Source organism: Emydura macquarii, unplaced genomic scaffold, assembly GCF_026122565.2.
Source record: "Emydura macquarii macquarii isolate MOO-44397 ecotype Brisbane River unplaced genomic scaffold, CSIRO-AGI_Emac_v2 contig_1230, whole genome shotgun sequence".
Lineage (NCBI taxonomy): Eukaryota > Metazoa > Chordata > Testudines > Chelidae > Emydura > Emydura macquarii.
The window spans coordinates 19699452-19712548 of NW_027131367.1; the positions used below are offsets into that span (position 1 = coordinate 19699452).

General features: G+C 48.6%; 1 protein-coding gene across 1 annotated transcript in view; it reads right to left on the reverse strand.

Annotated features, from left to right (window-relative positions):
• The window catches only part of LOC137152919 (myosin-13-like), a 54459-nt gene extending 46837 nt beyond the window's left edge, over positions 1-7622 (reverse strand). Inside the window, 9 exon segments of the mRNA XM_067547868.1 lie at positions 878-981; positions 1068-1166; positions 1260-1323; positions 1436-1528; positions 5246-5357; positions 5450-5477; positions 6931-7087; positions 7182-7325; positions 7419-7622. Of these exon segments, the coding sequence (XP_067403969.1) occupies positions 878-981; positions 1068-1166; positions 1260-1323; positions 1436-1528; positions 5246-5357; positions 5450-5477; positions 6931-7087; positions 7182-7325; positions 7419-7622 (1005 nt within the window).
• Positions 7623-13097: the final 5475 nt, after the last annotated feature.

Genomic DNA, 13097 nt, shown 5'->3' on the forward strand with positions numbered 1-13097 from the left:
TCATCCCTCGTCTGACTTTGTGGTGCTCACCGGCTATCTTTGAGGGATGGCTCTGACCCCAGGCAACGTAGAAGGCTTTGCTAGACCTTGTTGCTGCCTGTCCATGCATGAGGGGAAGCTCTGAGCGCCCCAATAGCAGTTTCTAATATTACGAAAGGTCTGATAACGCTGGGATTAGTCAGTGACATCTCTCTCTCCCACACACACTGCCAAAGAGGTGCTCAGATATAGGGACAGAATATCCAAATGGGGCACCTGGGGGCGAGGGGGCAGCTGGGGAGAAGTAGGTCTCAAAGGTCCAGTCCCCGAACACGGCTGCACTTGTGTTAGTGTCCTCCCTTGTCACTGGGCTGGCTGCAGGCAGACGCCCCAGTTAGGTGCCCCAGCCTGGACTATGCTGGAGGCATCAGACTGGATGAGCACAAGTGTCCCTTCTGGCCCAAACGTCTGTGAATCGATGCACTTTGTGACCTCAGTAGAACTCCTCATGTGGGCAGCATCATGCCCCAAAGAGCAACCACCTTAGGGCCTAAGTCTGTGGAGTGCTGGGTGCCTTCTGCCCCTGTTAAATGCAAGGGGCGCTGTACGCGCTCAGCACCTGTGAAGAGCATGAGCGTGTTCCAAGGCACGCCTGTGGTTTTTTGTACCAGGAGCAAACGTGGAGGGGCCAGGAAGGGGGGATCAATGGCCAGCAGCACAGCCCGCAGTTCCTAATATGCCGAACATTCCCCTGCTATAAATATGATTAATGATGTGTATTATCAAAGCACCGAGGCTCCTCAGCCATGGCCCAGGAGCCCATTGCGCCAGGTGCTGTACAGGCACAGAGTGAAGAGATGCTCCCTGCCCCAAGAAGCTGACAGGGTCCGATACTCACATCTGTAGCCAGCAGCTCCTCGCTGTCATCAATGCTGGTGACAGTGAGTTCTCCTTGGCTCACGAAGGGGAAGTCATAGGGGTTGGTGGAAATGAGAAGCAGATCTGTAAACAAAGAAGGTCTCATTAGCTGCAAAGTGACAGGATGGTGATAACGCCGTGGAACGAAACACAGCGTGGCCAGCACTTACCGATCAGCTCCGGCTTCTTATTGGACATTATCTGGTAAAAAATATGGTAACTTCTTTCACTAGCCAACTGAAAGGTTACTCGGGATTTCTCCAGGAGATCTGATGGGGCAAAGATTCGGACGGTTATCGTCCCAGGCGAATTCATAATCATCCCTCTTCAAATACCGCCCGCAATGGCTTGCTGCCACTCACAAGTTTCAATATCTGCTGAAGCCAGCTTCCCAGTGGTCCCGAAGTGGATCCGGATGAATTTGCCCTGTTGAATTGTACAAACTCAAATCAACGTGGATGCTGTGCAGGGAGCAGCCGCAGTGCTCAGTATATTTCCTGCAAGGCGTGTGCTTTGCCAACAATTGCAATGAACTCACAAAGCGCGAGGAGTTGTCGTTCCTCACGGTCTTGGCGTTGCCAAAGGCCTCCAGGAGGGGGTTGGCGCTGATGATTTGATCCTCCAGAGTTCCCTAGATGCGGCACAGAGACTTCCCATTAAACCTTGCCATTGCTTCATGTGGAATGGCGCGAAGGAAACATTACAACCCGAGCATTTGCAGGTTCACTACGCCGCCCTAGGCCTCGCTCAGCGAGGCGTTTGAGTACATGCCTCACTGTAAGCATGCACGTGGGCCCACTGACTTCAGTGGAGACCTGCTTAGAATTAGCCACTGCCTTAGGCACCTGAGCTGAACTAGCGCCCCACTATGGCCATTTGCCATTACACACCCACCCGCCCTCTGCCATTAATGAATGGCCAGTTCAGGGCCATGCCGGGATTTTCGAATCTGCCTAAGGGAATAAGGCGACCCACCCCCGCTACCCACTCCCGCTCGCTGACGTCCAGTGGGTGTGGGCGTCTAACTTCCTTTCATGCTCCTGAGACCGCCGCACACAGCAGTCACGTAGGTGCGCGGGACCCTCCCCCAGGAACACAGCAGTCACAGGCGCACGTGGCTGCTGATTGCAGGATCCCTGCAGGAAGCCCCCAGTCCTACTGTCTCCCACCCCAGGAAACAGCGAAGTGATTGGAAAGGAGCAGCGAAGGTGTGTCCTCCCCGCCTGCCAGAGGGGCCTCTCACAAGCAGCCAGCCAGAGCCCAGCAGGCTGAGAAAAGAGGAGCTCCCCAGTTGTGGCAGGCTGGTCTGTGGCAGGAGCGAGGCGAGGGTGAGGGGCTCCGCTCTGGCCAAAGGAGCCCAGCAATCAGACAGTTCCTGGCCTGCTGAACTTACGTAGCTGGGGATGCAGAGGGAGAAGGACTTGAGGACACTGGCCCTGAGACAGGGCTGCAGATATAAGGGCCTGGTGGGAAGAGGCCCAGGGAAATAGCAAAAATAAGCAATCTGTGGCTGCTGGTTGCAGGAACCCACAACAGTGGGCAGGCCCAGGTTCCCCTACCAGCCACAGGTAACACGGCATAAACCCCAAAAGTGACAGGGCTTATTTGGGAGCCTGAACAAAGGGCGGAGTTTAAAGGGCCCAGAGCCGGCACTGAAGACTCTTGCAAGGGCAAATAGACTGTTAGTTATTGGACTCCAAAACCTTGGAAAGGTTCATAAGGACTTTGTGACTTGGCCAGAGATCCAAAGCACTGAGGGCCACGCCAAGGTCAGCCAACAGCCTTAAAGGAGCATTGGGGTGAGAAAAGGGCTGCAGTACCACACCCAGCTGCAAGGAGGCGCTCAAGAGGTGACCGCCCCCATTGCAGTGCACATTACCCCACGCGTGCACAGCCAGTCCCGTAGGTGTGCTAGACCCCACGCGTGCACAGCCAGTCCCGTAGGTGTGCTAGACCCCACGCGTGCACAGCCAGTCCCGTAGGTGTGCTAGACCCCACCAGGACTTTCAGCTAAAAATCCCTCAGAAACTAAACATTGAATGTAAATGTTAGAAGCGGAGGAAATTTCAAAGTCTTTGGGAAGGCACAGGAAGAAAGGAGTAGTACGGTGAGCCTAACGTGGAAAGAAGGCAGAGGTATTTAGAGAGTGTGGACGCTGGTCACTAAGGCCTTCACATCAATAGAATAGATATGAAAATCCTTATGTGGCCCAGAGGCTACGCAAGAGCATTCACCCCCCAGTTGAAAAGGAGCCAGGAAGGCAAGGAGTAAACCAGCCGTGGCCAAAGGGCAAGGTTGAAGAGGACGTTTGACCTGAAGAGAGATCCCTCTGGCAATGGAAATGCAGCCCGAAGTGAGGCACTGGTAGGAAGGAAATTAGGCAGCTCAGATGGAATTTGAGGTGCAAATACCAAAAGATCAAAAAGATCTAAAATCAGAGTTGCTGGTCCTTATCAGAAGCAGGAAGGCTGTGAGAGCAGCTGTGGGTCTGCTGGCCCACCTGGGGGCAATTAAAGAGGATAAAGCTATTGCAGAGAGGCTAAATCATTTCTTTGCATCGGACTTCGCCACAAAGGATACCAGGGAGATACCTGCTCCTTTCAGTGATAAAGATGGTGTTCTCTCAGGGATGGAGGTTTCAGAAGAAGACATGCTGGAACAAACTGATACATTAAAGAGCACCAGCTCATCAGGACTGGATGGCTACAGCCAAGAGCCCTGAAGGAGCTTAACAATGAAGTACCTGAGCTGCCAGCAAATGATCTGGAGTCTCATTAAGATCAGCTCCTTTGCTGGAGTATTGGAGGGTAGCAAATGTTGTTGCTAGAACTAGAGGCATCGGTGAGTCCCTGGGAATTGCAGAGCTGGAAATCTTACTCTGGTCTCAGCTGAGCAAACCCTCTGTCAAAGTCAAAGTCCCTCACAAGATGCTGTTAGCCTGTGAAGGGAACTGAGGGCCAGATGGTGGCCATGACTCCCACAGGGGGTAGGGTGCCAGCTACCCACACTGCAGCAAGCAGCATGGGAGAGGAGAGCAGACTCCTCAGGACCCCTCCCCCAGGCAGTACACTGCAGGGAGTATCCTTCACCAGGCAGTCACGGGCTGCTTCTTGGGCATCTCCTGGGCAGCTCAGCAGTACATGGCAAAGGATGGGCTGCCCCTGGAGACGGGAGATAAACAGAAGTGACATGATCAAGGTCCATGAATAAAGGTCCGTGGAGAGAGGCAGACAGGCGGAACAGGAACTCAAGCTACAAGGCGGACGATGTTATTTTCCCAGGTGACATGGTATCATTTAGAAGGAGCCAGTGTTTGACTCCATCTAATAGGAAGATTTCAGACCTGAATGAACTCAGCGGAGGGCAGAGCAGGTTGCTGCACATCCGAGAGGCTCCTACTTCTCCTTTACATCCAAGCCACTTTGCACATCCCCCAGCTGTCTCAATGCTGAGTTGAGATCAGCACCTACATGGAGAGCAGCTGGCGAAAAGTGAGCCCAGGCAGGCCTGAAATGATGCTGGTGGGAAAAGGGACATGCTTGTGAAGAACTCGCCGCCCCCAGAACAGCCTGACAATCCAAGGCATCTGACCTTGGATTGTCAAGAAGCTGCAGCTGTGGAGTCCCCTTGGACGCTGCCCCATCTTTGGATACTCAAATACTCAAGGAGCCAAACCCGCCTTTGGTCTGTGCCCCTTTCTCTCTGACCATGGCGATCCACTCCTGGTACCATCTAGGCCTGGTTAATGCAGTTCTCTGTATTTCCTAATGAAGTCCCTGTGCCCCTGAGAAGGCTACAGCTGGTTTGGAAAGCAGCAGCAAAGGTCACGGGGAACATGCCAGCCCGATACCCTGCTCTCTCCCTGGCTCCTCACTGAACAGAATCCAGTTCAGGGTCGCTGTCTTTACTTGAAAATCCTGCATGGAATTGGCCCAAGCTACCTGTGGTGCCAATCAGCAGGTGTTGGGGGCTAAATGCCTCCGCTCAGCTCAATGTTCCATAGGCTGCAGAACAGGAGGGTGGGGGGCATGGCCTGAGCATCTTTTTACAGGGGTGCCATATTAAATCAAGATAGCTGCTGCCGGGACAGTCCAGAGCATCGCTGTGTGGAAATTTAACCTAGCCACCCCTGCGTCTCGACAGAGGGGCAGCCGGGCCAAATGATGTTGTGACCTGGCAAGTGGGGAGTCTGTTCCTGTATGGCAGAGTGTGGGGAGTCTGCTGAGATCTCGACCCCTGGCAGCAGTGGCTCATGCGCTGTGCGGGTAAGAGGCCCCCATGCCCCAACTCCTCTGTTTTTCCTGTCCAGGCACGTGCAGAGACAAAGCTCTGGAAGGTACAGATCTACCTGTATTTTGCCAGGCTGCTGATCTTTCTTCTTCTCCCCAGTAACCGCAATTGTTGCAAAGTACTGGATGACACGCTTGGTATTCACAGTCTTCCCAGCACCGGATTCTCCGCTGTTGGGGGGAAAAAGTATTCACGTGTAAAGCAAATTAAATCTCTTCTTCCTCCCCTGTCAAGTGAATCACAGATATTGGAATATACTCACGTGATCAGGATCGACTGGTTATCACGGTCTGAAAATAAAACGGAGCTATCAAAATGGGACATAATGCACATTGCATCCGAAAGCCAAAACGCTGTTCCACCCTCACCCCCTGCATTCTCCACCAAACTGAGGCACATTGGCTGGAGGAGCTATTGAAAAGTTTCTTTTCCAAAGCTGTGGTCAAAGCTGAGGAAATGCTGCTCGGCTGGAGCTTGGATGTGCAAAAGGGGCCAGAAGCAGAGCTGACTGGGCTGCAGTTAGTTGTTTACAAGACTCTGGGTTTTTTATCGATTTTTTAAATATTTATTGACAGAGTCAAATTCTCTGCCCTGCTGTGTCCCTGCCTCTGTCCCTAACTCCCATCTGGAATATGCCACTCCCTCTGTTAAGTTGCAGGGCAGGCTCTTAAGAACAGTTGCCAGCTGGTATCATTAGAGTAGCACCCAGGCTGTTCTAATCTGCACTGGAGCTAGGGCTGGTCAGAGAATTGGGGAGCTGTAACCAGTTCCCTGATGCTCCCCTTCCCTGCTGCATTGAACATGAACCCCTGATTCTGCCTTACTTAGATATGCAGAGCAGAACTAATGCCTGAACCATCAGGGTATGACGCAGGCTTCATTTCTTTCTTAGGCATTCAGTCTTTCTTGCTCAAGGCAGAAAATGTCCTTTCTAGCCTGAGATCTTGACAACCCACAGAAAAGCTACATTTTCTGACAAAGGGGATGGCTCACTTCATGTGATCTTGGGCCCATTTCCTCTAGGAGTCTCCAGACGAACCAAGGTTCCAACCCCACATGAGGGAGGCCATTGTTTGTCTCCCCATTTTACAGATGGAGAGACAAAGGTGAGAGAAGGGAAGTGAGTAGTCCAAGATGACTCAGTGAGCTAGTGGAAAAGCTGGGCGTAGAAAGTAGCACTGGGGGAAAAGGCAAATAATTTGCCAAAAATGCAGTTTTGGTGGACCCATGACTAGTCACAAACTTGGCCCAATGGTTTCAGCTAGGAAAACGGTTTTCAAACCACGATTCTGCCCCACCTCATTACCGTTAGCCCAGTGGCTACAGCAGTGGCCTGGAATGTGGGGGAGGGAGACCCATGTCTGATCCCTACTCTGAAGCAGGAGCTTACGTGCACAGCTTCTGCCTCCAGCAGGCTATCCTGGCGGTGGGGCCTCCTAATCTTGTCTGTTGAAGTTGTTCAGTTTTGAATAAATCCTTCAATATTTATTGGGCCAGAAAGAAAGAAAATGGCTCTATAAGCCAGTGATTAAATCACTCCCCAGGAAGGTAGGAAAGGTGGATTCAAATCTCGCTCCCTGATTCGGAGCTGAGTACCTTCACCACCAGCCTATGGAGTCTCTCTCTTTGGTCCAATGAATATTTAAGTATTTATGCTTAAATGCTGAGCTCCCTTACCAGGGCAGCCAGCCCTGCACATAGCTGTGAAATACTAGGGCTTTCCCCTGCTGCTAAATGACTCACCAGTTAACATGAACTGATAGGCATTGTCCGAGATAGAGAAGATGTGGGGAGGGGCCTCTTGACGCTTCTTGCCCCTGTAGCCAGCCACGACCTCGGGGTTGTAGACCGGCAGCCACTTGTAGGGGTTGACAGTGACACAGAAGAGGCCTGAGTAGGTCTGTGCAAAGAGGAATGGAAGGACTTTTAGTTCTCATGTGTCCATGAGAATTAAATATCTTTATGCAGAAAAGAAGTTTTAAGAATCCATTTACATAGATCATCCAGGCTGCGTAACGCTCTTTGAGGTTATACAAGACAGCAGGTTCATGGAGGTGGGTCATCATCACCATGTCCTCGATTTTATCAAATTTGGGAGGGTTCATGGGGAAGACTTGGTCATCCTTGACGGTCACAGTCTGGCAAAACCAGAAAAGAACAGGTGACAAAAACAAAGCAAGGAAACTTTCTGAGCTGCATGAAAATGACTCAAAGCTTAATTTCCTACTTACTCTGTCATCATGAGTTGTGACAGTGACTTTGTCACTTTCCCTACTCTGGATGGTACCTTTTACATACATTTCTTTATCATCGACTACAAAACAGGCAGCTTTAGCATCAAATGGGCGGTTCTGGGCCTCGATCCTCTCCTTCTCAGGCTTCCGTAGATAGGGAGCAGCAGCTCCAAAGATCGACATTTCCACGTCTGAGCTCATGGCTGCAGTTTGGCTGAGGAAACAAGAAAGTTTCAGAGAGATGTGTGTCTGTAATTCTGAACCGTCTGGCAATGGATCGTTTCAGTGCCAGGATTTCTGAGTGCACCCTCTCTTTTTTCCATATTTAGGCCATATAAACCATTACTAGGACTAGACAGGACTCGGGCCACTACAGGCCTAAATTCAGTCTGGTGTTAAAAGCAGATAAGGGAATACTTACAAAACAAAATCTACATAAGGTCAGTAGACCTGGATGACAGGTGTTCTAGGACTTTGGGGGAATTAACTAATGAAAAAATTAAACCACCACTGATTGCTTTAGAAAGGGCTTGGAGAACTAGAGGTATCAGAGAAATGGGGAGAAAAGCAAAACTGAATCTATCTTTAAAAAAGCGTGATTCTGAAGTCCATAATTCTGTAGGTCTAATGGCTTGTCTACATGGAGACCTAGTGCACAACAAGTCAGGGTGTGAATACACAGCGCACTAGTCTGGTGCACACGAGGTCGCTGTGTGGAACCTGCTGCCAAGCATTAAATGCACTGTCGTGTGTTCTGACATTCCACTGTTTGAAATGCTCTTTTCCTTGGAACTCGATGGACCAAATATTGGGAGGAACTATCATAGCGACACGGAAAGCTGTTGAGAAAGCAACACAGCAAAACACCAAAAGAGCAGTAAATTCTTGGAATGTGTTGGGGACAATTTCTTGCTTCAGAAGGTGGAGTAACCAGAGGGACGGACGTTTTAGACATGATTCTGACCAACAGGGAGGAAGTGGTAGTGAAGCTGAAGATTGAAAGTGGTAATGAAATGATAGATTTCATGATTCTAAGAAAAGGAAGGAGTGAGAACTACAGACTAAAGACTCTGATCTTCAGAAAAAGCAAACTCAGAGAACTGGTAGGTTAGGTCCCATTGGGAAAAAAATCTAAGGGAAAAAGGAGTTCAGGGTTGCTGGCAGTTTCTCAAAGAGGCGGCATTAGAGGCAACATCAAACTATCCTGATGCAAAGGAAAGATAGGAAAAATGCCAAGAGACCAATTTGGCTGCGTCAGGAGCTCTTTACTGACCTGGAAATTAGAAAGAAATCTTACAGAAAGTGAAAACATGGACAAATTGCTAAAGAGACGTATAAAGGAAGAGTGCAAGCATGGAGGGACAAAATCAGACAGGCTGAGGCACAAATTGAGTTATAGCTAAATGGGACATAAAAGGCACTAAGAAGTGGTTGTGGGAAATACATTAGGAGCAAGAGGAAGACAAAGGAAAGTGTAGCTGGGAAAGAGAGCTAATAACCAACAACGGCAGGAAGGCTGAGGTATTAATGCCTGTTTTGTTTCAGACTTCACTAAAAAGGTTAATTGTGACCAGAAGCTTAACACAATTACTGTTAACAAGTGGGGAAGGAACAAAAGCCAGAAAAGGGAAATAGCAGGTTAAAGAATAATTAGATAATTTAGATGCATTCAAGTCAGCAGTGTCTAGTAAAATTCAACCCAGTATTGAGGCCAGATTGTGGGCAGCCAGGTCTAGTGGTCAAAGTCAGGGTCTACAGTCACAGGACAGGAGTCAAGAGTCAACCAGGTCAGGGTACCAGAAGATCAGAAGGAGGAGACAAACTTGAGAGCAGAACCATAAATCAGTAACAAGAATCAAGCCAGGTTGGGAGACTAGGGGGCCAGAGGCAGGAGACAAACCAGAGCTGAGCACCACCAATCACCTGCCAGGAGTCAAGTCAGGTTGAGATGGCATATACTCCAGTCCAGGGTGTCTCTCAGTTGCATGGACAACTTCCTGTTCCTGTGCTGGGTTTATATAGAAGCTGTGGAAAAGTCGGGATGCCAGCATTCTGCCAATCAGCTTCCAGGACCGGAGTCCTCTGTCAGGCATCAGCCTTTGCACTAGCAGGTCACGGGGTGGCAGGTTGGTGCTTTCCAGCACCCGAGTGCCCTGTAGACCTGGGTTCAAAACCTGAGGCCCCTAACACCTAGGGTATATGTGGAACTAGGTGAAGCAGTCTTGGAAGCATTAATGATTATATTCAAGAACATAGGAGGATAGGTGGAGGACAGGAGAAGGGCAAGCATAATACCTACCTGTCAAAAGGGCAACAAGGAGGACCCAGGGAATTATAGCCCAGTCAGCCTAACTTCAATACCTGGAAAGATAGTGGAACATGTTATTAAGCAATCAGTTTGTAAGCACCTAGAGGATAATAGGGTAATAAATAATAGGCAAGAGGATTTGTCAAGAACAAATCATGTCAAACCAACTTAATTTCCTCCATTGACAGGGCCACTGAGCTAGTGGGGCAAAGCAGCGGACGTGATATATCTTAATTTTAGTCAGCTTTTGACACAGTCCACTTGACAGTCTCATAAGCAAACTAGGGAAGTGTGCCCTAGATGAAATTACTATAAGGTGGGCGCACAACTGCTTGAAAGACTGTACTCAAGAAGTACTTATCAATGATTCACTGCAAAATGGGAGGACACAGCTAGTGGAGTCCCATAAGGGGTCTGTCCTGGATCCAGTACTAGTCAATATTTTCATTAATGATTTGGATAATGATTAATGATTTGGATAATGGAGTGGAGAGTGTGCTCATGAAATTTGTGGATGATGCCAAGATGTCAGAGGTTGCAAGCACTTTGAAGAACAGGATTAGAATGCTAGTCAACCTTGACAAATTGGAGACTTGGTCTTTAATCAACAAGATGAAATTCAGTAAAGACAAGTGCAAAAAAGTACATGTAGGAAGGAAAAATCAAATGCACAGATACAAAAGGGGAAATAACTGGCCAAGCAGAAGTACTGCTAAAAAGAATCAGGGGTCCCAGGGGATCACAAATTGAGTGATAGGCAACAATGTGATGCTGTTGTGAATAAGGCTAATAGAATTCTGGGGTGTAGCGTGCAACACATGGGAGGCAATTGTCCTGCTCTATGCGGCACAGGTGAGGCCTTGGCTCTCAGCTGGAGTACAGTGTCCAGTTTTCAGGCTCCACACTTTAAGGAAGATATGGATGGATTGGAGAGAGTCCACAGAAGAGCAGCTACCAAAATGCTAAACGGTTTAGAAACCCTGAGCTATGAAGAAAGGTTCAAAAACTGGGCATGGTTAGTCTTGAGAAAAGAAGACTGAGAGTGAATCTGAGAACAGTCTTCGAACATGTTAAGGGCTGTTATAAAGATGGGGGTGATCAATTGTTCTCCTTGTTCACTGAAGACAGGACAAGAAGTAATGGGTTTAATCTGCAGCAAGGGAGATTTAGGTTAGATATCAGGAAAAAGTTCCTAACTGTCAGGATAGTTAAGTACTGGAATAGGCTTCCAAGAGAGGTTGTGGAATCCCCATCACAGGAGGATTTTAAGCATAGGTTAGACAAACAGGGATGGTCTAGGTTTACCATCAGCACAGGAGAGATGGACTAGGTGACCTCTAGGCCCTTTCTAGCCTTACATGTGATTACACAGCCCTAAGATTACACAGCTGGAGTTATAACAGAATATTAAGCAAAAAGCTATGGATCATACCAGCCAAACTAGACTGCTTTTTAAAACAGAATAACAGAGATAGAGGAGTTAATAAAGTCATATTATCTGGATAGGAATAAAGCATTTATTTGATGGAGCATTTCACAAAATGTCACTTACAACATTAACGTGGATATGAATTCTGTCACAGGGGGTGCAATTGGCATATGGACCATTGCAATTAATGGAAGGCTGACGATAAATAGCCATACATTTGGATAGGACTTTGCCTAGGAGCTGTTCTATAGAGATTCGTGTTAAGCCCAGTTTTATTTCACAGCTGTGGTAATATCTGCAGGAGATGGCAAGCAGCACATGGACTAAATTTCCAGATGACCCTGGGTTCTGCAAGCCCAGTGTGAGCATAAGACAGACACAAAGGGATTGTGAGGTAGTAGAAATAGGGGCAGAAAAGAGAAGTCATTTAGCATGGGACCAATGGGGCAACATGGAACACCGAAAGTGGAGGCTGAATATTGGGAGATTCTGGTAGGATCTGTTGAATGCTCTTTAAAAGGGAGAAACATGTGGGAAGCACGAAAGCTTCAGACATTTAACCATGCACGGACAGGTTGTAGGACACAAGCCTGTGTTTCTGGACAATTCCCACTCTAATTTCGAGAGTCCTTTGCTTAGGGTTATTGACAGATGTGGTGGCAGCCTCTGCCAGTGCTGGTGAGCCCTATCCCGGTCTCCAAAGCACCAGCGTTTCCATGAACATTAGGAAGGAATGGCCATGGGCTATGCTGGCTCCATTGACTCTGCATGGAGGTGACCCTTTGGCACTCTGGACATACCTTTGTCTGCGGGGAAGGTGGTGGGACTGGCCACTGCCATAATACTGGCCCCCAGAACCTGTTGTATGGGGAGGGGGTAAGACATGCATTGTCCTAGATCCAGGCCCAGAGAAAATCCCCCCAAGTTAATGCTGCTAGGTATTAACTTCTGGGTGGGACATCCTGCACAGTGCTGTAAGTTCCTCTCACAGCTGAGCTCCCTGTTCAGGGTTCTAGTGCAGCCCTTGAGAGACCCCAGCTTGTTCTGCTGGGGAGGGGTCACGTAACCCCCACTACCCCCCACCCGAGAGAATGATCTGGGGAAAACACTGAGACAGGAACATCCTGGCATTTTCAGGGAAATGACTGGTCTGATCACCAGTGAATGTAGAGGTAAATTAACCGCTTGGAATGCCAAGAACGTGCCCCTCTCCGGAAGGCCTTTCCATTCTCCTCAGAGTGTTTTACTAAGAGACAAATGTGATTAATTTTCCAAAAGCAAAGTGGAGCCTGTGTAGAATAGAATTGCATTGTACTGGGAAGACAGGTCACACGCTTCTACACACTGCATGGAAGCCGAGATCTATAGCAATACAGAGTCATCAGCATTCAGAAGCAGAATGGGGGGGGGGGGGGGGGGAAGAAAGACTGTAATAGGCTCCTCTCACAACAGTCCTTGCTGATCAATGGGCTTTAACCAATTGCAGAGCTGCAGAATACTGTCATCTGGTCTTGTTTACTTCATATAACAAACCTGTTATCTTTACTTAGCAGAACACAATGTATTGGTCATGCTAGGCTCTCGTGGATTATTTTTGGGTTTTGGTTCATTTCAGATGATAGGTTTTGTCGTTTTGTTTTATAACTCGCATTTTGTATTCAGCAAATACGTGTTTGATGGTGAATTCTCCTGACAGTTCTGTTCACGCCTTTTGCCCATCACTGAATCCTTCCTTTATTAAACACCATGGAACGTGTTCTTCAAATGAAAATAGGACACACAATTCCAGGGCGCTTGTTTTATAGCAAGGCTAGATCATCCAGCTAGCTGCTTGCTACCACATTTCCCTTGCACTGTTCGTCAGACCCTTACATGTCTGCCCTCTAAGTGACCCAAACGAGCCTGTAAGGGCCAGCTGCATGGTCTGTCGGTACACAGC